This window comes from Lates calcarifer, linkage group LG5, assembly GCF_001640805.2.
Source record: "Lates calcarifer isolate ASB-BC8 linkage group LG5, TLL_Latcal_v3, whole genome shotgun sequence".
Lineage (NCBI taxonomy): Eukaryota > Metazoa > Chordata > Actinopteri > Centropomidae > Lates > Lates calcarifer.
The window spans coordinates 22615935-22640717 of record NC_066837.1 but is presented as its reverse complement, the minus strand read 5'-3'; the positions used below and the strand labels follow the sequence as shown (position 1 = coordinate 22640717).

The 24783-nt window shown below is 41.6% G+C and overlaps 2 protein-coding genes across 2 annotated transcripts; one reads left to right on the top strand and one right to left on the bottom strand.

Annotated features, from left to right (window-relative positions):
* Positions 1–853: 853 nt before the first annotated feature.
* On the top strand, positions 854–15221 carry tmc6b (transmembrane channel-like 6b). The gene is given in 22 exon segments (XM_018664771.2): positions 854–949; positions 4681–4866; positions 5916–6046; positions 6521–6627; positions 6629–6689; positions 7606–7770; positions 7871–7979; positions 8081–8165; positions 9411–9668; positions 10265–10479; positions 10642–10786; positions 10995–11150; positions 11664–11836; positions 11955–12042; positions 12198–12295; positions 12469–12564; positions 12656–12731; positions 12966–13099; positions 13844–14020; positions 14168–14246; positions 14343–14429; positions 14512–15221. Coding segments are annotated over 21 exon segments (2511 nt in total). The 5' UTR covers positions 854–949; positions 4681–4810; the 3' UTR covers positions 14527–15221.
* Positions 15222–15330: 109 nt separating this feature from the next.
* notum1b (notum, palmitoleoyl-protein carboxylesterase b) lies at positions 15331–22737 on the bottom strand. The gene is made up of 11 exons (XM_018664772.2): positions 20869–22737; positions 19699–19751; positions 19482–19577; positions 18853–18913; positions 18280–18338; positions 18054–18156; positions 17759–17950; positions 17569–17666; positions 17332–17470; positions 17156–17203; positions 15331–16486 (listed from the first exon to the last, which is right to left on the bottom strand). Exons 1-11 carry the CDS (start codon positions 21240–21242, stop codon positions 16144–16146), a joined length of 1566 nt encoding a protein of 521 aa, XP_018520288.1. The 5' UTR covers positions 21243–22737; the 3' UTR covers positions 15331–16143.
* Between the last annotated feature and the right edge of the window lie 2046 nt (positions 22738–24783).

Sequence of the window (24783 nt, the reverse complement as noted above, 5' to 3'; positions counted from 1 at the left end):
GTCATCATCTAAGTTTTCCATTGAATCCATGTAAACTACCTTGTGCTTAGCAGTGTTGGACAGACTTGACAGGATGTACACAGTGTAGTGTTTCATCATGTGGAAACTGATGTTTGAATCTAATGTATGGCGTGATGAAGCAGAGAGGTTCTCTCCACCCACTCACTACACCACAAGGACATTTGAGGTTTTCAGTCAGTACCATTTACCAAGAAACACAAGCATGGGTGTCATTTCTTATGTGCTACTTTGACATACTTGGTTTCAATTCTACTGAGACTTTAACACATACTTCTGTCAAAATGTCTGTAGTGTAAAGAGTTATCCACACAATGTCCACACTGGTAATTTTATCTTTAGTAAGGAGGCTTGTCATTTTGCAAACAGCATGGCACATATTCCTTGTACTGTTCAGAGATAGTCTAGGTGTGGTCAGGTATGTGCAGGTGAGTCAAGAGGAAGGGACAGGGTACTTGGTAATGTAATGTTTTATAGGCTTCACCTCCTATCTCCACTATAATGTAAATGTAACGCAGACGGGCCGTTTAGTGGCCTAGACAGATTACATTTAGCCTGTCTTTCTCTCTACACTGTTTACGTATTTTAACGCGTCTGAAAGGATGCTAAGATTGAATAGGACTGCACCATGAGTGCCGACTCTGGGGGGGTCAAATTTACATTACCTATTCATCAGTAAAGGATAACGCTGGTAACTAGGCTCCGTTATGTGAACGTACACCTGCGACAGACATTTAAATTCTATGCATAACAATGGTGTGTGACTGAAGCTTAGCTAACATAGTGCCTATTGCCCGTTTAAAAAAAACAAACCCAACACCCCTCCGACATAATAGTTCCTCCCCCACCGTCCGGCTAAGCGTGCACACTAGTGTTTTGACTGACATCCGTGCGAGCACCGAGTAGAACGGTTCGTTGAGTTACTGAACGGGTGAGTGAACTTTGACCAGTTTATGTACAAGTGTTCAGCTGTTGTTTTGCTTCGTTTAGCTTCTTCTTGATTTATAAAGCTAGAGTTGCTGTCACCTCTCCGGAATAAACCGCTGCCAACTTGGTGAAACTTTTGAAACAGGTTGCCCCCGCAGGCTGCCGTTGGTCGTCATTGACTAGTCAAACGCTTAAGCTAGTTTACAACTGGCAACACGAGAAATCAGTGTTTTTAAAATGAACTAACCGGGTCAGTTTGTCCGTTTTCGCTCTGAGATGTGAGCTTGTTCGGCAGGAAAGCCTGCAGAAGTAATTATAGATCCACGGTCTCGGGTAAGTGACCTTTTGTAGTTTATTGTGCAACGACAGGGTGGTTTATTGTTGTACTATGTGGCCAGATTCTTTAGCAGACAGACAGAGAGACAGATAGATTTTTTTTTTTTGCCACATCTGCCTTATAGCACAAGGTTTTCCACTTTGTGTGATGTAACCAGCAGTAAACCTATAATTTTGTGTCCTTTTTTTCTGAATGAAGGCGGAGAGACATTCAGTGTTATGCGCCTTAGTGTGCTGTAACAGTGTAATTGTGTATGTGCATGCATGCCTGACCGTGTTAGAGACAGCAGAGTTGTCTTAATTGCATTCACATTCTCTCTTGTTTACCTCCATCTCCCCTGTTGGTAGCCTCTTATTATTCTCTGCCATCCTCTGCTTGTCATTGTGTTTTCTTTTCTAGTATCTACCTAATTTCCAAACTTTGCTTCCCCTGATATCAGGGTGTTGAAAGACTAGTCACAGTGTTTGCTGTAGCTTTGTGCCACCCTGATCCCCTTGTTGGCTTTACTCAGCAGTCTGGGAACTGATTGGCTTGCAGTTGCTGAGAGCTGTCAGAGTGGACTGACTCCTATTCAGCCCTCCCTTCTTATTTCCTTTTTTGAGGCAACAATGATCTCCAGTGACCTCGTAATACAACTTAAACTCCCACTGAAACTGTCTATATTCTGTTATCCCATGCTTTGTTTTTCCATCATATTTTATTTGGCATTCGAGCAGTTCAACTCTGACCCCCCTGTCAAGCGATGTTCAATTCTTGTCCCACTCCCACAATGTAATTTTCCGCTGGTGCAGTCTCAGAGGACTGCTTCAGTATTAGTCATCACACACACACATTGAAATAAGACAAAGCAAGTGAAGCACTCGCTGTCATATAGAGAGTGATTTGGGACTTCAGCTGCACAGTGTTGCGTAAACCCTCTGTGTTTGCTTTCATGCCCTGCAGCAGTGAGAAACTGGCATAAATAGAGTTGCACAAAAGAAGATCATCTGAGAGGAATATACAGAATAGGAAACTGTAATACAACCCTCAGGTAATGAGAAAAGTATGTTTGAGAGAGAAGGAGCAAGAGCAGATGTGTGCAATGGAGTTTTCAGTAAGAGGGCCTCAAAAGAAGGATTAAGGTTCATGGTTGTAGGATGACATTTTTGAGCCATTCAGTCATTTAGTCACTGTATTGGCTGATATCCAGAGTTGGGCCCTGCTTCATGTATGCTGCTGATATCATATTCACTCAGGACCAGAACCAGAAAGACTTCCACCCACAGCAAAAGTGTGAGTCCAAAACACACACACATCAATGCATGTGTAATGATTACAGCATGCTCTCATTTTATGTTGTTATTGAGCCAGCACACTTTCCACAGGGCACCCATATTAAATGGCTACATCCAGCTTGTAACTGTGATGTGGTGGATGGGCAGTGAGTACAAGTGGATACTGTACTGTACATTACTGGTAATGGTGCCTCTGCCTGGGAAAAATTTGCTTGGTCGTGATTAAGCACCAGTTCAGTTTAAGGGATTTTTCTGACATACCCAAACTCTTTTATGTGCAGTTTGAAGATTTGTTGAATGGCGAGCTTAGCCAAGTTTAGCTTAATTACCTCTGTCTGTGGGATCAAGTAGCAGCTCTGCTCAGAGGTACTTACAGCGGAAATACCCTTTTGTACTACAACATATTAAATCCGTAGCACTGGAGGTACAAGTCTTTGTGCTTAAAAGTACAAAGTTTGTTCTCATTATCCCATCGTTGTGGGTGCTTGTAAACAGGAAGTGGATAAAGTTTACTGTAACCTAAGTAGATATTACAACATGCTGTGTAGCTGTTGTTTTTCCAAATAATTCATTAAGACAAAATCCTCACACAACTTTAGATCTACATAGTTGAGGACATGTTTTTGTTATGAAAATTATAGTATTTTGATTTGAGTCAGTGATGTATAACTTTTTGGTTAATTTGTGGTTATTATTTATTATGATACTGAGATTGTATTGTGATAATTTATGCACAAATTGTTTTCCTACATTGTCCCTTTTCACTGCATACAGTGACATAAAAATGCCACAAATGTCGCAATGTTTGTTTGGAAAAGACAGTGAATATGGTTGGGTGATATTGATAAAATTCTCCATTGTTGTAATTTTATTTTCATTTTATTTTCTGTAAAACTACTTGATTATGTATAAAATAATCAGAGATAAATGACCTGAAAAATCCACTGGATTTTGTCGAATTAAAGCAATAATCTTTTTAAAAGGTTGTTTCCATAAAAAGGTTATTTGATTAGCATTATTAACCACAATGGCCTTATGATTTCAAACTTATTCAAGAGAGAGCTACCACAGTATAAACAGTAAGGCAAATCTCTGATTGCTGACAAATGTATGTAGTCTCAAGATAAAAGTGAAGTAAAACAGAGTAATTCATCTGGTTAATGCCGTATCCTCACATCTGGGCTGCACGTCTTAACTTTGAGGTAAATGGATATATTTTCAAATCAGCCTTTTTTTTGGGGGGGGGGGGTCAAAAGAATTTATAGTCGTTGATTGTATTTTTTTTATCCACAGTCTCTCGTCTATCAGACGATGACGGATACATCTGGTAAAGAGGTTTTATTAGTCACTAATAAATATCTGGATTCAATTTCCTTTAAACACTCCACTAATGTTTTGTTTTATGACCTCTAGGATTATGCCTTAAAGCAACAGGACATGTCCTCTCTGGGTCTTTGATGAAACTTTTATACGCAGTTGTTGCATATAACCGAGGATTGACTATTGCACTGAAGTGGAGGCCATTAAAATGCACACAAACACACAGGAACCTACATGCTTCCTCCAAATCTTCCATATGAAACACTGACTGTGAGGACTGACAATGTGTGACTCTGTTTCTGTCTATGAATATTCATTTCGGTGGTGACACTGCACCATCTGACCCTGTCACAAGTGGTGCCACAATGGACGTCTCATGAGTCTGGACAAAATGACGTAATCCCTCATGACGAGTCAGCTTCATGAGAGACATCGTTACCTCACACTTACCGTAAAGGCTGCTGAGTGCTGACTGCCTGCAAGAAATGTATTTAGAAGTTGTTTCATGTGACTGTAGGTGATTATGGTATGTGAGACCCTATTTGCACTTTTATCATTATCCAGATAAAGATCACATGTTCATGCTAAGTGTAAATGGGACTGTAGTCTGGAAGTGGCACCGTCAGTTGTTATGTACACAGTCCTCGAGGTTTGTTTCCTCAAAAGGCAGTTTAAAATGTGCACAACAGGACAAGCAGCAACACGAGCGTTCAAATTCCAAGGAAGTCTGCTGGCATTCCTCCCCTGTACCTCAGACTCACTCATTGCTCCGCCTTGCCCTCCTTTTCCCCCCTCCTCTCTCAGGTAGATGAATAAACACCATGGTGGGAGTGACGTGCATGTCTGAGCAGGTGAGGGTGTGATTCCTGTACGATTGGTTGCGGAAGACAGACAGACAACCGGACAGATTGAGACTGTCGGGGGGAGAGGAAGAATGGCTCAAAACGTTAACTTTGACCTGAACCACCCTCTCATGGAAGCTGGACTGGAGTGAGTGTCACAGTTCCTGTTTTTCCTGTTTTCTGTTTAGTTTTGCTGTTAGTAGTTGTTTACTGAGCGCTGCTTAACGCAAAGGCAGTGAGAAGAACAGAGTGTGAGGAACAGCGATGACAGCGGTAGCTGTGCTCTTTGATGGCTTGCTAATAGGGTGGAACAACTGAAATGTCAAAATTGCAATATGGCCAAGTGTATTATCAAAATCACAGGAGCTACAATTTTTTGAAAAAGATGAAATGTGTCACAACAAGCCATTATAAATGAAGTATTGTGGTGTTACAGCCATGTCCCAGCCTACAAGTCATATCCTCCAGATGTAAGGGAACATGTCTGTTTGTTGGATACCCCAAGAAAAATCACAACATCATCATTATTATGTTTTTTCAGTGAAAATTAAATGTAAAAAAATCACTAAAATCTTAACTCATTGCAGTAATCTGTCAAAATATGATTTTTTGGCACATTGTTCTGCCCTATTTGCTAGATACTAAACTTGGTTAACGGGAAGGCAGATCATAGTAAACACTGTCTCAGGGCTTATCATGTATGCTTTTCTTTTTGCACCACGTGATCAACTTCTAACCACCACCACATTGTCTTCATAGAAAAGACTTATATTTGTTTGGTTGAACCTGACTGAATATGTGTATGTGTGTGTTTGTACACAGTTTGTTCCTGTGAGAGTGAATGTTTCCTAACAGTACAGGACTGACTGGCCTCTGTCTGGCCCTCCTCCTGTGCTATCTTTGCAGAAGTCAAAGGAAACTGAACTATTTTTTGTCTTCTTGCTGTAAGACAAAAACAGTCAGTCCAGTTGGCTTTGACCTACAGTACATCTAGATAACGCAGGAAGGGGGTCACACAGAAGCAATCATAGCTCACTGTTTCCTCTCATGAGAGTACCAGTGACTGAGTCAGAAGGTCATTGTGTTTTATCTGTAGTGTTGTCAGTGGCCAGCAGTCCTCAGAGCACTCTGGATATGAATTCAAGTGTGTCTGGACTTTTTCCTGCCTTTGTATCTATCCTCATGTCCATCCGTCAGGAGCCCAGTGGACGAGGAAGGTGTTCATGACTCGTTCAACCAGCTGATAGCAGAGCAGAGTCAGAATGGAGGACTGTCTGACGCCTATGAGCTGCAGCAGCTGCAGAGACAACTGGACGAGGAGGGTCAAGGTACTATGTGTGTTTGGCAGCTCACAGTTGCATGTCTGCGTGTGGAGGGCTGGTTTTATACAAGAGCTGGGTATTATGTGATTTTAATATTGATACAAGATATTAGACGAGTAGGTTATGATAGTCTGTTCCATTCAAGATTTACATTTGATGAGTGAATTCAGTACTGGATTTAAATTTGATAAAATGCTTTCAAACCTTATCCCCACATAAGACAAGACATCTGAGAATTTGTTTATAGTGATATTGTGACCATGGCTTAAATCTCCTTTTCTGGTCAAATATTTTATTCAAAGCACAAAATATTTAAATGCTACATTTTTAAAAACTCATTTAAGTCTTCTGGCTGATCAAAATAGACAGCAAATGTTTCTGGTTAATCTTCTTGGAACTTGTGTCTAAATATCATCTGACAGTACCATTGGCCATCCATATTTTTCATCTGTTGTTTTTTCTTTGTTTTTTATTCCACAGATAATGTGGCCTACCTGACCAGCCCTGACCATGACTTTAGAGACAGGAGGCAGGGACAAAGAGGGGTTGAATGGGAGGATGATGAAAGACCGATAGACCCCCTCGTAGGCTGAACGCTGGTCCTCGGCCACCTTGAAGATCCTGTCGTCCATGCCCAGTCGCACCATTGGTGAGTCCTGCAGAAGGCCAGTGAATACACTGATGCAGACAGATGACGACACATACAAGGAGATATATATATAGTGTATTAGTGTTGTTTATTTTAAGATCTGTTCAGCATTTCTGACAAAAATCTGACACAAGGATTTGTTTATATGTTTTAAGTGACTTTGTACAGATGTTTTGATGTCATTTTGACATTTACTCTCCCTGAGAAAATGGGAGTGCATATTGTTTTGGCATTACAGACTACAGGGGTGAAAGTTTCTGATTAACAAAAACAAAATGTTAATAATTGTTGGGTAAAACATTTTTGTTAGCTGACCTTTTGATGTGATCTCAATGTTCATCTGCAGGTTGAGAAAACTTCAGAGCCTAGTGAAAAACTGATGGTTGCTGACAATGTAGCTGTTAATCATAGTTCCTGAAAATGTACATGTGTCACATTAAGTTCACTACATAAGAAATGCTGTATGAACTTAGATATTTGCTCTTGAAAGATATTTGCTCTTGAAAGTGCTGTGTAGAATCATATATAATCAGCACACTGTGTCACCAGGGGCTGACTCAGCATTTAGCCCAGCTGCACTGGTGCCATGCCTCCACATGTTGAGGCATAAAAGATAAAAACAGACTTGTTTCAGTTGAACAGAGTTTCATGGGGAAGCAGTTTGTTTGTCTTCTTCCTGTCAACGTCTGTGCCAGGTCAGGTGCCTCGGCGTGTCAGTGAAGATGGCGTGTTAGCTGTTATCAGATTCCTTTAGCTGTGCCAATGATATATTTGGTGGTTTGACTTTAAACATCCGAAACATAAGGGAGAGATAACTATCTTTCAATACTTCCCCACTGAAAGTCATTTAAAGCTACATATGACTAAACGGTGCAGATCCCACGTCTGACCACTTTGATCCTCCTACCTCTGTCAGGCCGCAACAGGGGAGCCATCATCTCTCAGTACTACAACAAGACCATGCAGCTTCGGAGACGCAGGCAGAGCAGACCTGCCATCCGAGACTTCTCTCACTCTGCCAGGCCCAGCATACGAGGCTACGGGATGGAGGCAGACACTCCGGACGCAGATGGTGCAGAGAGTGAGGAGAATCACTTGCACTAATTAGACACTAGAATATTAACTAATGTGTGTTTGACAAGTTTGTAATGTTACTTCCCATGTTACCTTATGTGTTACAGTGACTAAAAGGGAACGTTTGGTGAACAACCTGCAGAACCTTTCAGTAAGCGACCGAGTCAGGATGCTCAGAGGAATGCCACTCAGCGTGGCCGAGAAGAGTGAACTCAGGTTCATTTTGTCTCTGTTCCCCATATTTATATTTAGACCAATTGTGTTTTGTTTTTTTAATGTATCAGTCTGAATTCCCCTTGTGGTTTCTATGTCCACAGGAGGTTAGCATTACAAAAGGAGAGACGCACACTTTCTGGCAAGCGGATCCCCTGTTGCAGTCGACTCAAATATTACATCATAATTGTAAGTCACACCACCAGCAACATCTGTACTCTACTTCCTGTTTTTTTTATTGCTAAAACAGTTTTTAGTTATAGAGTGCACATCAGTGTAAAAATCACCACTTTGTGTGTGACTGAAAAAGATCTAATAAGGAAAATCAGTGACAGGCAGTGGCTTCTGCTTGAATTCACCTCATCAGTGTGTGTTGCAGCAACTGCTCCTCAAAGGACCTTATTCAATGAAATATGATACCATGTAAAATATGGCTGCAAATTAATGTTAGGTCAACCTGTTTTAAGTACATCAAAGGGCAAGGATTAGACCGTGTTATTGTTAGTGCTTGCTACCAAAGCCAAATGAATCTTAACTTAATCTTCATCCATAGGTCATTTAAATTGCTGTGATGTGTAAAAAGGGTTTTTGGAGGCGTAAAAGAGGAGGAAGTGTAGTTATGTTGATCGAGTCCAGATTGCAAACTTTGTAATGCCTGTCAGATGTCCGTTGATTTTTAAAGTGCAAAGTTAAGTTCTGGATCAGTATTATTGGATCAGTCTGAAATGAAATGTAAATGAAACATGGCTGAAAAAAACAACATAATTATGTAATGGTATAGTCAGTGTAACTCACAACAGAGAGCGCGATCCAGTCATTCCACTACATGTGATGTGACATACATTTGATTGTAGTGATTGATTGACAACTGGCTTGAGCACTAGGCTTTGGTTTATTTTCCCAATTCCAATATGTAATCATCATGTCATCTGTCTGTATATAATGACCTCGTAATTGTTCCTGCTTTAAAATTGTTGATTAAATATACTTATGTTGCACTATGAGTTCTATTACGTATTAAATGGGACACAGGAACATACACCCAAATAAAATGACAGCACAACACATTCCTTTCTGAGAGTGTAAATGGGCGTTAGTGAGTATTTCCTGTAGATGTTGCTATCAAAGCAGTGTAATCCCTCTGTTGCCCAAGCACATATGGCTCTAAGAGTGTTAGAGAATTTCACACTCACAAAAGCTAAACAACAAACACATGTGTACACTTTGCCCTAGAATTGTACTGCTGCATTGTAAGTCATTTTTAGAAAAAACATGGAAGTTTGTGAGTCTCTGTTTCTTTGTTTCTTTTTACTTAAACAACACTGTGTAATGCAGTCTGAAAATAAGTGATTGTTGATTGTGAGACTAGAGTGATTTATTTATTTATTATTATTTGTTTTTGCTCCCCTGTTCTCCCACACTGTCTCCCTGCAGGCTATGAGACAGAGTTGGTACAGCTGGCTGTCCTTCCTTCACTCCCTCCAGCTGTGGCAAGTGGCACTCAAGAGAGTTAGCGGGCGTTTCGGCACTGGAGTCCTCTCATACTTCCTGTTCCTTAAGACCCTACTCTTCTTCAACCTCTTCCTGTTCCTGGTGATGGGTGCGTTCCTGGTGCTGCCTCAGGCAGTGCACCCTCCAACGCCGCCTGCTGAGAAATGCATCTTCACTGGACTGGAGCTTCTCACCGGAGCGGTAAGTTGTGTGCTGTGGTAACATGTTATTGCAACACTTCACACAACTTCTCACATGCACATGGTTTTAGATGCTTTAGCTCAATATGATGAGATCTCAATAATAAAGCCACCTTTGAACAGTTGGAATTAAAGATCCCCTCGATTTAAAATTTGTTTGTTATTGTTACTTCACACAGATGTTTCAGCATCACTGTGCAGAATGATGCATTATTCTTCTTCATCAGACGTGCACACACAAGCACAATTTCAGTGACATCACAACTGCACAAACCCTGAGCATGAACTTCAGTGAAGTAGGAGACCTCATGGAGTCAAGTGCTTAAACTTCTGAAATTAAAAATATTTGCATATTCATATATTTATTTTAAAATGAAGGGGAATATTTTTTATTAATAACTTAATAACTTTTTGTGGAAAACCATATAAGACATATTATTATTTATATATCATTTTATATGTCTTCAAACATATCTGGAGAGGATCTTTAAAAATGTGTTATCAAGGTAAATAATCATATTTAGTTTGTAAATTTTAACCCAAATGTAATGAAACTGTTTTTGTATGAATGATTGTGTCCATCTCCTTTTGTCTCAGGGCTCTTTCTCAGACACAGTGATGTACTATGGACACTACAGTAACTACACACTGCATAGGAGCTGCAGGGATGATGGTGGAGGGCAGAATATCTCTGTGTTCAATAGAACCAGGCCGGACTGTGTGTCGAAACACCTGTCCTACAACATGCCACTTGCATACTTCTTCACTATAGGAGTGGCCTTCTTCATCACATGTATCATCCTTGTGTACAGGTGCAGTGTTTTTTATTTTGAGAGGAGCAGCAAATGTTGCTCTGAACACAAACTATACAAACGTAACAGGTTGTAAATAAAAAAATGTCTACCTCAGACTTGATTCAACCCACAAATTGGTCACATATTCCCGACAGACGTTAACGTGCTGTTTCCCAACAGCATGTCCAAGTCATTCGGCCGGAGCTTCCGAATCGACAAATCTCACAGTATCCTGGCCATGAAGGTTTTCTGCTCCTGGGACTTCAAGGTCATCAAGAAAACTTCTGTTAAACTCATGTCTGAGAATATCTGCACCCAGCTCAAGGTGTGTTAAGCATGTTAACATATTACCACACACTCACACATACATCCTCGCCGTCTTTGTTTCCTCTCCTCTTCTCATCACATAATTGGCAAGAATGTGATGATCCAATAATACTTCTCCTTTATCCCTCTCTTTGTCCCTCCCTCTCCTCTCCACAAATCTCATTCTTTTTCTCCCTCTCTTCATCACCTCTCTCCTCCCTCTCCAGGAGCTGTTGGCAGAGGTGAACCATAAACACGTCAAGAACACTGTGGGCCAGAGGCTGTGGAGACTGATGGTCCACGGCCTAGCATGGGCCATCTGCATAGCAGGCACCACTGCCTGTGTGATCAGCATTTACTTCTTCTCTGATTACATGCACCAGGTGTGATTAGGTGGTTTAAAGGTTCAAAGTCAGCGTTTTCTAAGGATCTGAATTTTTATTGGATCGATACTCAGACTTAAGGCTGTATATGTCATCTGTTGTTATACAGTCTTTGGTCTTGTTGCTCTGCTTGCCATCATACTTTACGTCTGACAGGACAAACCACTGACTAGCTTCCTGGTTGCACCATGTTGAACAGTACCATCTAAACATATCTTGCTGCTTGGTCTTAAAGCTCCTTAACATTATCTAGGACTTGAAAATTTCTGCCTTGCTGGTGACTCCTGGTAGTGGAATCAAAAAACACATGCTAACTCACAGCATGCACTGCCCCTTTTCCCTTCTAGTGTGCTTCTAGAAATGCAGAAAAACAAAACTCAGTTTAGAAAGTGATTTCTTACTGCTGGAAGATGACAGAACATCCTACACTAGTGTTAAAGACCAAATCATTTAGCTGCAAACTAGACTTTCTCTAAATGATCTGTCTTTGGTTCACATTCTCTCAACCTCAAGAATTCTGCTTGGGGTGCTACTGATGCCCAGAACATCCAGAACAACCTCAGCCTGCTGGCTCTGCCTGTGGTGGTGTCGCTCATCAACCTGCTGCTGCCCGGCCTGTTCAACCTCGCAGCCTGGATGGAGGACTACCAGTCTCCCTCTGTACGCACGTATGTCGCCATCGGCAGGTACGAGCAGAGGAACTTGTCACATGTTGTAAGCACTGAGTTAATGTTTGAATGTGACAAGATGCAGAACTGTTAGATTTTGTTAACATGTTGTTTGCGTGTTGTCTGTGTTTTCTAGGAACCTGATGTTAAAAGTGAGCGTTCTTGGCGTCCTGTGTTACCACTGGCTCGATCGCGTGGCTGCTGGTACAACCTTTAAGGTGAAGGTAAGGGTGATGATGAGACAACCTTTTCACTTTGACACCACCAGACACCTTTTTCCTCACAGCTGTGTCGAGGAGAGTTTTTCTAATCTTTATTGTTTGCCTCTGTGTTACACAGTGTGTTACTTTGTGCTCTGTTTTGACAACTCTACCTTTAGTGCTGGGAGAGTTTTGTTGGCCAGGAACTTTATCGCTTCCTTCTCATGGACTTTATCTTCACTCTGCTGGACACCTTGTTAGGAGAGTTTCTTTGGAGGTGGGTCATTCAGCAATAAGCCTTCTGTATTTCAGTTCTGAAATTAATTTGTATTAATAACACATGTAACTATGAAACTTGCACTTCAAATTTCTCTGTAGCTTTGTTGATTTCTTTCTGTTCCTTAACTGTGTTGTATTAAACCATCTCATTTCTCCTCCTGCTCTCTGCAGGTTGTTTTCTGAGAAGGTGCTGAAGAGGAGGAGGAAACCAGTCTTTGACATTGCCAGGAATGTCCTTGAGCTCATCTATGGACAGACTTTAGCCTGGTACAAAACTTACTGTTAACATGTCCACACAGTCGTGCTTAGTGAAGTCAAATAGTTTCTAGGTAATGACAGTAAACTTTGTGTTTTTCAGGTTGGGTGTTCTCTTCACTCCTCTCCTGCCTGCAGTGCAGATACTTAAACTCTTGTTGCTCTTCTACATCAAGAAGGTACTTAAATGAAAGATTTCAACTGAAATATTCCAGTAGGGGAAAAAAAAAGTCTGAACAGTTTGACTTTCTGTCTTTAGCTGAGAGTTCAGTCTTGACTGTAGAAGCAGTGGTCCTCTAGTTTTGTCAGATTTCTCTGTCTCATTTTCACACCTCTGACAGCTGGGATGGAACTGATGACCTCTGACCCTGGCCTTTTTTTATTATTATTATTATTATTTTTTTCCCCCACAGAGCAGTGTCATGATGAACTGTCAGGCTCCCAGTAAGCCATACAGAGTCAGCCAGATGACCACCATCTTCATCACTCTCCTCTGCTTCCCCTCCTTCCTTGGTGTCTCCGTGTGTGTCACATACACCATGTGGAGGTACTCACACAGTTGACCTGGTCACTTTGAAGGATATTGTATTGACTTATGTTAATTCCCTGTGGACTTACCCCATTCTTAATCAGAACTGCTAAATGTCTAACTTCAACCTTTCACAGTTCGCTCATTCGTTTCAGTGCAGCCACTGCGTTGTTACATTGGGGTGTGCGCTCTGCCAAACAGTCATTCAGTTCCACTTTTGCCACAATACAATATTATCTGACCAAACAAAAATTTAATCTGGTTGATTATTTTGTTAACTTAACACTGTATAAATCATTTACCTCACGATCACCTGTGACAGAGGGTTAGATGATAGTTACAGGGCGACTTTCCAGAGTTGCAAAATCATACCTCACTGCTGTGCAGTGTTTTGGCATTTGACAAGCCATCAAACTCACAGATCTTCCTAGATTCCTAGTGAGGAAACACACCAACGCCACTTGCATTTTATAAGCCAATGCATTTTTCAGTCTGAACACTCCGTAACCTCAACCAAGTCTCAACCCTGAACTTTAATAGTTTGCCTTCTAGGAACCAGCAATAGTGAGCAGTGTGATTACAGACTCTACTTTTGCCTCATCGCTGACTGAGAGACGCACAACAGTACTTTTCATTGTAGGATTGTTAGTACAAATTCATTGCAGTTGATCAGCTGAATGAACAGCTGTGTGTGTTTGTTCTGTTCTTTTTGTGGCCTCACGTATCACACGTACAGTCTCACCATGAATCCTCTGTCCTCAGTATCCCGCCCTCCTCATCGTGCGGTCCGTTCCGCGGGCTCCAAAAGATGCTCCAGGCAGGGAAGCGCTGGGTGGAACAACTGGAAGAAGATAATCCCAACCTGTCTGTGCTGGCCAGGGCTCACTCATACCTGGTGGAAAATCCTTTCTTCCTGTTTGTGGGAGCAGGCATCTTTCTGTGAGTGCACACACAAACACAGCCGCAGCAGGGTGTCCCAGAATCAGTGTGTGTTTTATACGTAATTAAACTCTAATATTAAAGAGAGTCAATCTAGTCAAGCTCTGGTTTTATTGATCTGATGCACTCTGTCTTTTTTTCCATCAGGATAGTCATCTACTTCCACAGTCAGGTGGTGGACGGTCAAAGGAAGATCATCAGTTTATTACAGGAGCAGATAAAAAATGTACAACACCAACATGATTTAGAACTCGGTCTCTTAGCCTATCCTGTTCTTTAACGCATCTGGTTCATCTTCTTCTTTTTTTTCTCCTCTGCTCAGGAGGGAGATGATAAAAAGTTTCTCATCACTCGCCTCCAGTCCATCCATGAGAAAAAACGAACCCCCGCTCGAAGACTCAGAAGTCAGGTTGGTTTTTGATGCTCTTTTTCCTCATCTTTACACTGACAGGCTTGTCAAAACCTGCAAATCAAATGTGTTTCTTTTCCAGGACTCTTCATGTTGAGACAGTTGACTCTCCAGTAGAAGAGCTTCAATTCTCTGAGCACTGTCTGAGGTCTGGGGAAATCTTAAACCAGCGGGAACATGACTGGAATATTCACATCGAAGCACTCCTGTAAATATGACCAAAATCAAGTGTACTATGCATTTTGGCTGGAGTGTGGAGTGTAGAGGTGAGGAGCAAACAACATGAAAATATCAGGTAAAACAAAGCTAACTGTTTTATACAGTGCAACATACAGATGAAACATCTGAACTCAAACTGAGACTATTGATAGACATGAGAACTGCTCAAGAGAACTGAGAAAAGACACAGAGGCGTCACCAGAGAGGAAGAGAACTGAACACCTGTGTTTGTTGCTTTTGAGTTCCAAAAAGCAAACTGAGCAGAAAGCAAGTAATTCTGTGCAAGAACACAAACTGTGTAACAGAGAAATCTTTAAACTGATGCCATCAGGTAAAAGAGATTTCAGTCATCTCTCATGCACTTTCATACCTACTGTGAAATGTTTTTTTATGCTTTTAATTTTTAAAATAATTTTATTAGTATGTTTGTTGTAGGTAAACTTTGGATGTTGTGGGTGTGAGGATAATACTGTAAATGACGCCATTTTATATTTTGTTTTCTGAGTTGTTCTTTTAGGGTGATACCTGCAACTGTATTGTCATACTTTTGTAATTAAATTATGTTTTATCATATCGGTGTGTATTTGTATTTATTAGTGCTTAGTGTCGGCACTATTACAGCACAAGAAAATATTTGTTACAACAGCCTGATAAACAATATGGACATGATTTGTACTATTAGCATACAGGACATTTTTTTTTTTTTAACAAACATGCAAATAAAAAAGTAAAATGTAAGGGGACACTGTTAAACTAACTGTAGGTGACTATGCGACATTTAAAAGATACTTTGATTAGAAAAATATATATACATTTAATTAGCCTGAAGAGCAATAATAGAGCAATAATCTTAATCTTTGTACCTTTTATTAGTAAATATTACCCATTAAATTATTTTTCCAAGATGAGAAAAAGCAGCATATTTGGTGGAGGGTAGAAACAGCAGCACCATAGATGGATTTCTGAATGTGATTTTTCGAGTTGACAGAAGAGAGCACCAAATCCCCACAAACAGGGAGGTGTTTTCAGTCCTGTGCTTTCCCAGCACAACTCTACAGACTATCTCAGACTACTACCATGACCATGACAGTCTCAACTGCATATACACATTACACAGTATATATTCATTGTGTATATACAATGAACCCAGCTTTCAATGTATTTGTGTAAACCTCACAATAATAGCACACAGTATCTATACATCTCTCTATATGTTAAAAACAAAGAATGTGATCCCATATGTTGTGTTTAAACAGCTCGAACACTGTGGTTTGATTGTGTCTGACTCAGTTACAGCTTTCAAACTCATCAGGCACTCGTGAGTTTTAGAGTCATTCAGTTTTTCAGATGCTGAGTTAGTTTTGTTTGTTGTTTGTAAGAACTGACAGTTTTCTCATTCAGAGTTTTGTTTCCATGTTCCTGCTGTCTTCCTTTTACGCTCAGCTCTTTTCTTCTCTCTGCAGAATGGTTTGCTGTCATTACACTAAAATGTGACTCAGTTCCCATTGTTGAGTATGCCCAGCAGCTTCCTGGGGTCCATCCCCTGCTGCTGAGCCATCTTCTGCACGTCAAATCCCATGTGCTTCAGGAACTGGATCACGCTCATCTCCTGTCCCGTCAGCTGGTCACGTATGGTCGGGCAGGAGGGGTTACAGTGAGGCCACGGGCAGCTGTCAATCAAATGTACGGGGCAACCCCTAATGGGAGGGGTCCTGTGCTTGTGGTGGCTGTGGTTGCCGTGGCTACTGTTGATGTGGAGGTTGTCTTGGAGGCTGCGGTCCCAGCAGTGGAGGGCTCTGGGCAGGGAGGTGCCTTTCACCTGAATGTCCATCCAGTAGCTGCAGGGACACGAGGACACTCAGTGATGGAGGGTTAAAGGTTGATGAGGCAGACTCAGAATAAACAGAAAATGATGCCTTCATGGTCAACAACTTCTCATCTCGCCCTCAAAGTTTTATAAGACTCGTACATATTGTGTAAAATGTTTTACATGATTATGAGCACAGTCACCAGGATGTGGTTGTATTTAGAGCCCATTTAATAGAAGATTTTTGGAGCTAGTACTTTTTGAGAAATCAAATCACAATTACTCAGGCAATCTTTTTTTTACATATTAAAATATTTTATATATATATATATATATATATATATATATATTCCTTGTTTTTTGTTTTGTTTTTAGTGTGCAGTATGCTCAGTGGGACTTTTCGCAGATGAAAAATAAACTTGTCACTGCTCCCTGATGGACAAAGCATGTAACTGCAACACTATTTCTAAAAGATATATATCTTTATAATATATAATAATATATATTATTATATATTATTATTATTAACCACGTGTTGTAAAATATAATGTATGAAATTTATGGATATCATGATGTAAAACATAAAACACAGAGACCACATATTTACATCTGACAAACTGTGTATAGAGCAGACTGTTGTTTGTTGATGATGAGGTTTAGTGACCCAAACTTCATAATTTAAAAAGTTTTATTCACTTACGTTCTGGTAATGAGCTCATGAGACAAACAGGCCGGAGCAAACATGGCCCTGTCATTCAAAACACAGAATCACAGAGTCAGCAGAACAGTCTTTTTTAAACGTATCTTGTGTGTGTGTGTGTGTGTGTGTGTGTGTGTGTGTGTGAGAGAGAGAGTGTTGGTCTTACAGAACGTCACTGGAGAGTGCTCCTCAGCTCCTGCCCCAGGTTCTGTATGTACCTCCACTGACCCTCGTGGACGGGCTGTCCTGTCAGGTGGATGTTGTCGACCGTCAGCTGGGCCTCGTCAAACAGCCACTGCACCACGAACATGGGGCCTGGACAGGAGAGAGGACGTCCCACAGGTCAGACTTTAAACAACACACCAGCCTCTGTCAACTGTTTATGGAGATGCTGGAGGTGTTTTGTTGCTCACTTTTTAACGTGGGGTAGACTTTATATCCAAAGAAACAGTTCCACTCCTCCCCAACATGAGCCTGTCTGCAGCTCTCTGGCACCAGTCCGCCCCAGTACCTGCACATCAGCAACACCAGTGTCACTTCTTTATCCCTTAACTCCTTACTTCCTTGATCCCTCCATCAGTTTTCCCACCACCTTTGCCTTACCTGATGCCTCTCTTTATGGCCTCAGTGGGGGCACAGCTGATGGTGTCCAGGCAGTCTGTGAATTTGTACTGTTTGTTGTCCAGGAACCATCCGGAATCAGCCAGGCCTCTGACCTGCACCCCTGTGTAGCCCTGTGACTCCAGCTGCTCAGCGACGTGGTCCACGTTCAGCAGGACACCTGTACCGCCCGCACTAGTGACAGGAAGAGTGGGACGATTATATTTGGTATAACACACACACACACACACACTTGCACATACCGCAGGTGACACACTCACATATGTCCAATACTGACCTGCTTCCTGCAAGAAGAAGAACCTTGGCGTTGTCCAGACCTTTTGTCAGCAGCTCGTTCACCACCTCCTTAATGATCAGAGATCCCATGAACGCATAGTCACCTGACAACAAAAATATTGTGTATTTATTAGCATAGAGTCACCTATAATAGTAAAATGGTAATGTTAAAACAACATCAGTCAGAGTCACACACTCAAACAGTAAATTCATCTGTTGTGTCTTACTGTGATCTGTCTTCGGGGTGACTCCGCTCCACACGTCACTGGAGCAGTACGGGATGAACCTACAGCAGAGAGACAACACTGACAATCCTGGACCAAATTTAAAATCAGAGCAGCTTTTATTTGACCACAGACAGTGACTGATAAGACAGTCGTACAAATGAAAGCCAACCTGACTGTGTGATGGTATATGAACACAAACAAACAGGACAAATGTGTGTTCAAAGATAGAAAGCTGTTGGAGGATGCCAGTCAGTGTGTATGCTATTGTCTAACAATGATAAGCAGGCTGCTAGAATTAGAGTTTTACAAATTGGAAAAACTCATATAAAACAGCAGTATGTGAAAAAAATGAAATAATACATGAACACAAACACTTTAGGTTAGTTTTGTTTCACTCAAATAATATGATACACATGGGGTTTTCTCCAAAGATGTAGCTTTTCCAGGTGTGTGTGCACCCATACATCCATTTAATCAGTGATTTAAATAGAAAGACCTATAATTGAGAAAACAAGACATAAACAAAACAAATGAGCGTATGATTATATCATAAAGTGAAGGAGAGAGTCTTACACCATGTTAGCGTTCCACCAGTGTGGGTTTTCCTCTGGCTGAGGAGACAGAATTCCTGTTCCTGTCAAATACAGAGGGTGAGATCTAACATTCATTTAACATTCTGGACAAATATCCTCATCACAGAGTCAAAAACGTAAGGGAAAAATGTAAGAGGGGTTAAAACACTTTAGTCTACCTTTTCATAAACCTTGACGTGTGTGTGTTTCTCTGTGGTAAATAAGTCATTAAGTTTCCCTGCTTCGGTCAGCAATTACATGCAGGCATTGAAGAGCTCTGTGGCTACTGCGCTGGCCACCAGTGTAAAGTATACACAGAGAGGGTGGTGGGAGGCAGAGAGTCATAAACAAACAAGGGGTTCCCTGATGGCCGGAGGGAAAGAACCAGAGTTTGACTTTGAACGATTTACGCAAACTCAGCTAAAGAGGAAACACAAACAGGTTTATGAATCGTCGTTCATTCAGGGGAAGTTTTTTTTCCTGTTGGGGAGAGCAAAAGCTCTGTGCCGGCTGTGAAGAGATTTTTCAAATGCTGCATAAATGTGTTAACACTCTGATGCACGCATATGTTTGTGAGTGAGATACAGAGTGCACAGACTGACTGTGGAAATGATGTGTTTGCTTCGTTACCTGTTCTGGTTTGTGGCCACATGGTGGAGCTCATCAGTCTCCTCATTGTCTCGTACCTGCTGTCACAGGTCTGCCTGTTGAAACAGTACCATCCACCTGAACAACACACACACACACACACACACAAACAAGCTTGTTAGTCAAGTCTTTCCTTGTGTTAATTCTAAACATTTGTGTAGTGTTTTGTATCAGGTTTATTTCACAGGCTCTTCCTCACCTTCCAAGAACAGCAGCCACCTCTTGCTGCCTTTTGACTCCTTGATGTAGTACCTGCATGAGAACACCAAAAGATATCACTCAATGTGTGTGTGTGTGTGTGTGTGTTGTGCACACACAGGTGCGTACAAGCACAACACATGCTCTGCAACGGGGATGCTATACCTTTGATGCAGACATGAAAGATTTGGCTCTGATCTCGCTGCTAAAAATCTCTGCAGGAGTCTGTTTAGAGGCTTCAGAGCTCTAATTGCTTAGTTAAGAAAAAAAAAAAAAAACACCAGTAGAGTAAACTCATAACACTGTTGGCGGGACATACACTCTCTCTCTCTCTCTCTCTCTCTCACTCACACACACACACACACCACCCTCATACAGGCTTGACAGCTTGGGTGGGATATGGAATAGGGAAAGATCTCATTCACACTGTCACAGTGATTGATTTGACTGATACTTTAAATGTAAGACAGTTGTGACATGATCTGGTGCTGAGGGTTTATTTGAAAAAGTAATGTTAGTCTTTTTATTCATGCCTCACCTGTTAATAACAGTACTGGGGACATGACTCTTTTGCAACGTTTACTAAAGCTGGGATTTTGCAGTGATGCACAGTCGATTGAGGCCTAAAGGTGTTTATTTTGAAGTAGTTACTGTCAGTTGTTGTACTGTAGCTGCTGTGAATGACGGCTTACAAATGATGAGTCCATATGCAAAGCCATGTGCACGTGCGTCTACAGTGAGATGCATTTGCCTTTAAGTGTTTTAATCCACTGTACAAATCTATCCAGTGGACTTACAGCCAAGGATCTATAGTTCACACACTAGTGGGGAGGACCATACCTGATTATTCTGTTTCATACAGTATCTTGTCAAAACTTTTACAACTATCTCTGTTTGTAATCTGCCTCTCTGTCGGGAGCGCGCATGGTCAGTCTCTGATCTGGGGTTTTGATTTTTGGTCACATCCGGAGTGACACGGGAATGAAGGGCAGGGAACTAAACCGCCAGAGTATCACAACAGGTTTGATGTTGGGTGCGCAACTAAGTATCTGCGCTTTAGTGACTTTAACCATAAAATTCTCAACATAAAATAATGATGGGGCTCCTCAGTGACTGTGGTGTTTTAGGTTAGTGACAAACTGTTAAGAAACACTGCAGCCCGCTCACTCACCCTGCAGGTGACCCGTCATTGCAAGTCACAGACTCGTTCTTCAAAAAGTGCAGCTTCATGTCTTGGTCCAGTTTCTGCGCAGAGCACGGGTACAGCGACTGCGCCAAATTCTTTATCTGCACCATGAAATTGTCCATGTTGCTCTCCACGGCTGTGAAGTCTAAAGGGAAGCTCTCTGGTCCTTCCACCCGCTCCCTGTACGCTGGAGTCTGCTGCGGCTGCTGATGCTGCTGCACCACCCGCCGAGTGTGCGCCCGACCGCCGCGCACTCTCCTCGCCTCCACCGGTGCGCTCATGTGGATGACGAGCAGCAACAGGCAGGAGCGCACCGCGGACAGACCGGCCGCGCTTCTCACGACACAACGGCTCTGCATTTCTACTTGTTACAAGAAAACGTCTCTCAAGTGTGTGCGAGGGGTCTGAATAAAACACAGCATGTCCTAAGAGTCGACAGTGAAGTGGGAAGTTCTTTGAAAACGCACGGGCACCTCTTGGAAACGGTCGCTCATGCAAGGTGTGCCGAATGAAGGCAGTTTAAAGTTCTCCATGGCGCCTCGAGAGATGAACAGCCGGTTTAAAATTCAACCCAAACGCACGTGCGGTCCCTTCATCATTTCAGTCCTTAAACTGTCTGCAGTTCATTCAGTAAAGTCACGTAGAAATCCGTCGTTTTAGCCCAGTTTCATCGGTGTAGCACTCGACCTGCTGGGTCCGGGTCCAAGGTCCTCCTAAGCTGCGGACGAAGGGGGGATTTTATTTGAAGTCCCCCTGCGTCCCTCCCCCACCCTGCCCCCGTGCCTCTCACTCCCAATCATTATTATCGTTGGCTGATGCTACTCATGGGGCGTCGGTCTCACACCAAGAGCGCGCGTATGCCTGGCACGCCCCTTCAGTCGGTTCACCCATACTGTCGGTCCCTTTGATCTCGCGTCATCATATGACCACGCTGCCTTTGAAGTGTCTTTGGTTGAATATGGTGCGTGAGGGAGAATCGCGGTCGGACGGGCCGAACAGGCGCGCGTTTTGTGGCCTTTTCTTTGTGGAATGTGTTCGAAAAGGAAACCCTCATTTTCGTTTTTGTCGTGGTTGGTGAGGATAGTCATATAGAGACGTTAGAGAGTTGCTTCTGGAGTACTTAGGAAAGTAGTAGAGGAGATAAGGTCAGTGGAAGGCTTTAAATCATGACTGTGGTATGTGTAGACACACAGATATGCAGCCTGTAGATCTCTCTCTCTCTCTGAGTTTCACCCATTCATCAACTGTTACACATTCATTTAACACTTCACACACTAAAACTAATAACTGTCGTTTGAATGACTTAAATAAGGGGGACTGAATCAAATCGTTGACATACGTGGACAGATATCAACTGAGTGTAGGCATCCCTGAGCTCCTCTATGTTTGTGCTCCATGACTTGACCTCTGAGGATTATCTTTACACCTCAGGATGTCATTGAACATTACTACAGTAGTTATAACTGCTGTAAAAGCCAAACTAACTTCTTTCTTTTTCTGCCTTTATGTGGCAAGATATTGTGTGGCCAATAATCTTGTCTTTAAGCTCATCAATAGTCCTGAACAGCTCATCTTACTGCTGTTTCACTGGGTCTGGGAACATGAGGAGGATTTCAGTCAGCCTTCAGTTTCATGTCTTCAGACTCTTTTTCGCTGCTTCATCGTCTGTGAGCAAGAACCTCTCTGATGTCGTCTTTATGTGGTCCACATAGATTATACCAGGTAATTGTTATGGCTCCTCTTTTAAAGGGGCATTCCACTGATTTTACAGATCATGATTCATTTACTTGAAAACAGGTCATGAATTTGAAATATAGTCATTTGGCAGGGAGGGCCTGACAAAAAGATGTTTTTGGGAACTTTAGATCATCATTGTGGAGCCTAACCCAGTGACTACAAATCAAGATATCTCTTCCCTTACTACTTCAATTTTGACCATTTAAAAAAATCAGTCTCAGAAATTACCCCCAGCTTAATGAGAACCATTACTAAATCAATAGATCACCCATTTAAAGCCATAATTGTCTTGCAGTGACATGATTTAATTCACTTAACCTTTTGTAGACCCTCAGAAGTGGACACTGATACAAACTGGTCTGACCATGTGTTAAAAAACCTTGATAGTGGAGGAGTGCTTACTGTTGCTGTTTGGTAAAAAGTTTGCAGATACCATCTATAGCATGTCTTTTTAAAGTTAATTTTTTTCACCCTTATATAAAGCCCTCTTCAGTGTCTTTAAAACAACAAAATGCTTTATAAATAGACTTTTTGAATGGTAAAGATCTAAACCACATCCAGCATTCACTTTAAGTCTGACATTCAGCAACAAATAAAACTTTAATGCATTAAACAACAATAAAACTTTAATGCATTAAAGTTATTTGGCGACTTTAATAACTTTTACAAGTAAGGAAATCCCTGTATTTATCATGTGTGTCTGTTTGCCATCCATTAATTGGTGATTAAAGTTTTTTTTGTGTGAAAATGTGTAGAACTTTTCAGACTTCCTCTGCAGATGCCTTCACATGCTTGCACTACATTCAGGCATAGTTTTGAAGTCTCCATCCTGCTGGGCGAGGAAGGAAACTGATTGTTTGTTTGTTTACTCAGACAGCGGCAATTTCCCCCCAGAACCGAGAACAGTATTCACCTCTCTCCCTCTCTCTGTCCCAGGTGGACTCTGACTTGTATCTTGAAGTGGTCGGTCAGTCAGTTCCATGCGCTGTGAAGCTGTGGCCTCACACCTCTCCATCTGTTGGCACCATGTGTCGTCTTGTCTGGCCAGTCTGATTCCAGCTTTGATCCAATCTGATTCTTGCTGGTAGAAAACAGCCTTGATTCTCTACATTTCTTTAAAGGTCGTCTGTCAAACTGCATATGGTGCATGTATGTCCATATGGGGAACAGATTGGAAATGTTGTTGCCAGTTTACAGACAGGATCTATCATCTTCTTTTTGTGAGGGTCACCATGCTTGAGAGGGCATGTTTAGCCAGATTGGTGGGCTATATGTGTTTTTGTGTTTTTAATATACTGAAGGTAAGGACAAAACTAGTGATCTTTATATTGTTTTGGCTAGCAAAATGTGTTCTTTATTAGGGACTATTCATTCTAAGGATTGGTATACTTCAAACTTCGAAATTGTCATTATGAATGAATTAAATGGGCATAGACCAATTTGTTTTAGAATTTGAGGCTGCAAGATTATTCTTACCAAAATGAAATGAAATGAAAAAGTCAGTAAAGTTTATCAACATTTCTTAAATTTATTACATTTGGTCACTGTAAATGTTCAAGGATCACACAAGCGAGATAAAAAAGAGAAAAAAGACACACCTCTACCCGTACAAAAGTGCATTACTCTGCCCTTGTCAGTGCCCTCTATAGGTTTTTACATATACAAAGTGAACCATTATATCAGGGAGATATATTAAGCCTCTCAGACATGAAAGACAGGGCCACTCACAATAGATCATCCCCCCAGTCCATATTTCACACCACTGCCACCAGGCCATAGATACAGGACTCTAAAACTGAGGAGAGCTGGCTTTGGCAGAGGTTTTGTCTCTTCTCCATGACCTTGTGTAGAGCCAGATTTGTCTATGAGTGTGATGTATGTACATGTGTCATGTGTACAGTATGTGCTGGAAGACTGACAGGGAATGCATGTCATACGCTGTGGTTATCTGTGTATTTCTGTTATAGGACAATGAAGCCTATATCTATCTAGGCAGGTGTGGAAAAGCCTTTTTTTAATGATGGTGCTTTTTCACAGCAAACATGTTGAGCTGTTACAGCAGGAGAAGCATGAGTCTACTGAGTGACTGATATGATTAACAGTGGCTCAGTTCATTTATGTGTCCTAGTGTGCCACAAATAGAGCCGTACAACTGGCACACCT

Bases quoted from the DNA above. Each gene is read 5' to 3' on its own strand.
- notum1b (XM_018664772.2), bottom strand. From the start codon at position 21,242: ATGCAGAGCCGTTGTGTCGTGAGAAGCGCGGCCGGTCTGTCCGCGGTG. The intron at 19,578-19,698 runs GTGAGGAAGAGC...TGTGTTGTTCAG, and splicing joins GTGGCTGCTGTTCTTGGAAG to GTGGATGGTACTGTTTCAAC. The intron at 17,204-17,331 runs GTGACGTTCTGT...TTTGAATGACAG, and splicing joins GAGCTGAGGAGCACTCTCCA to GGCCATGTTTGCTCCGGCCT.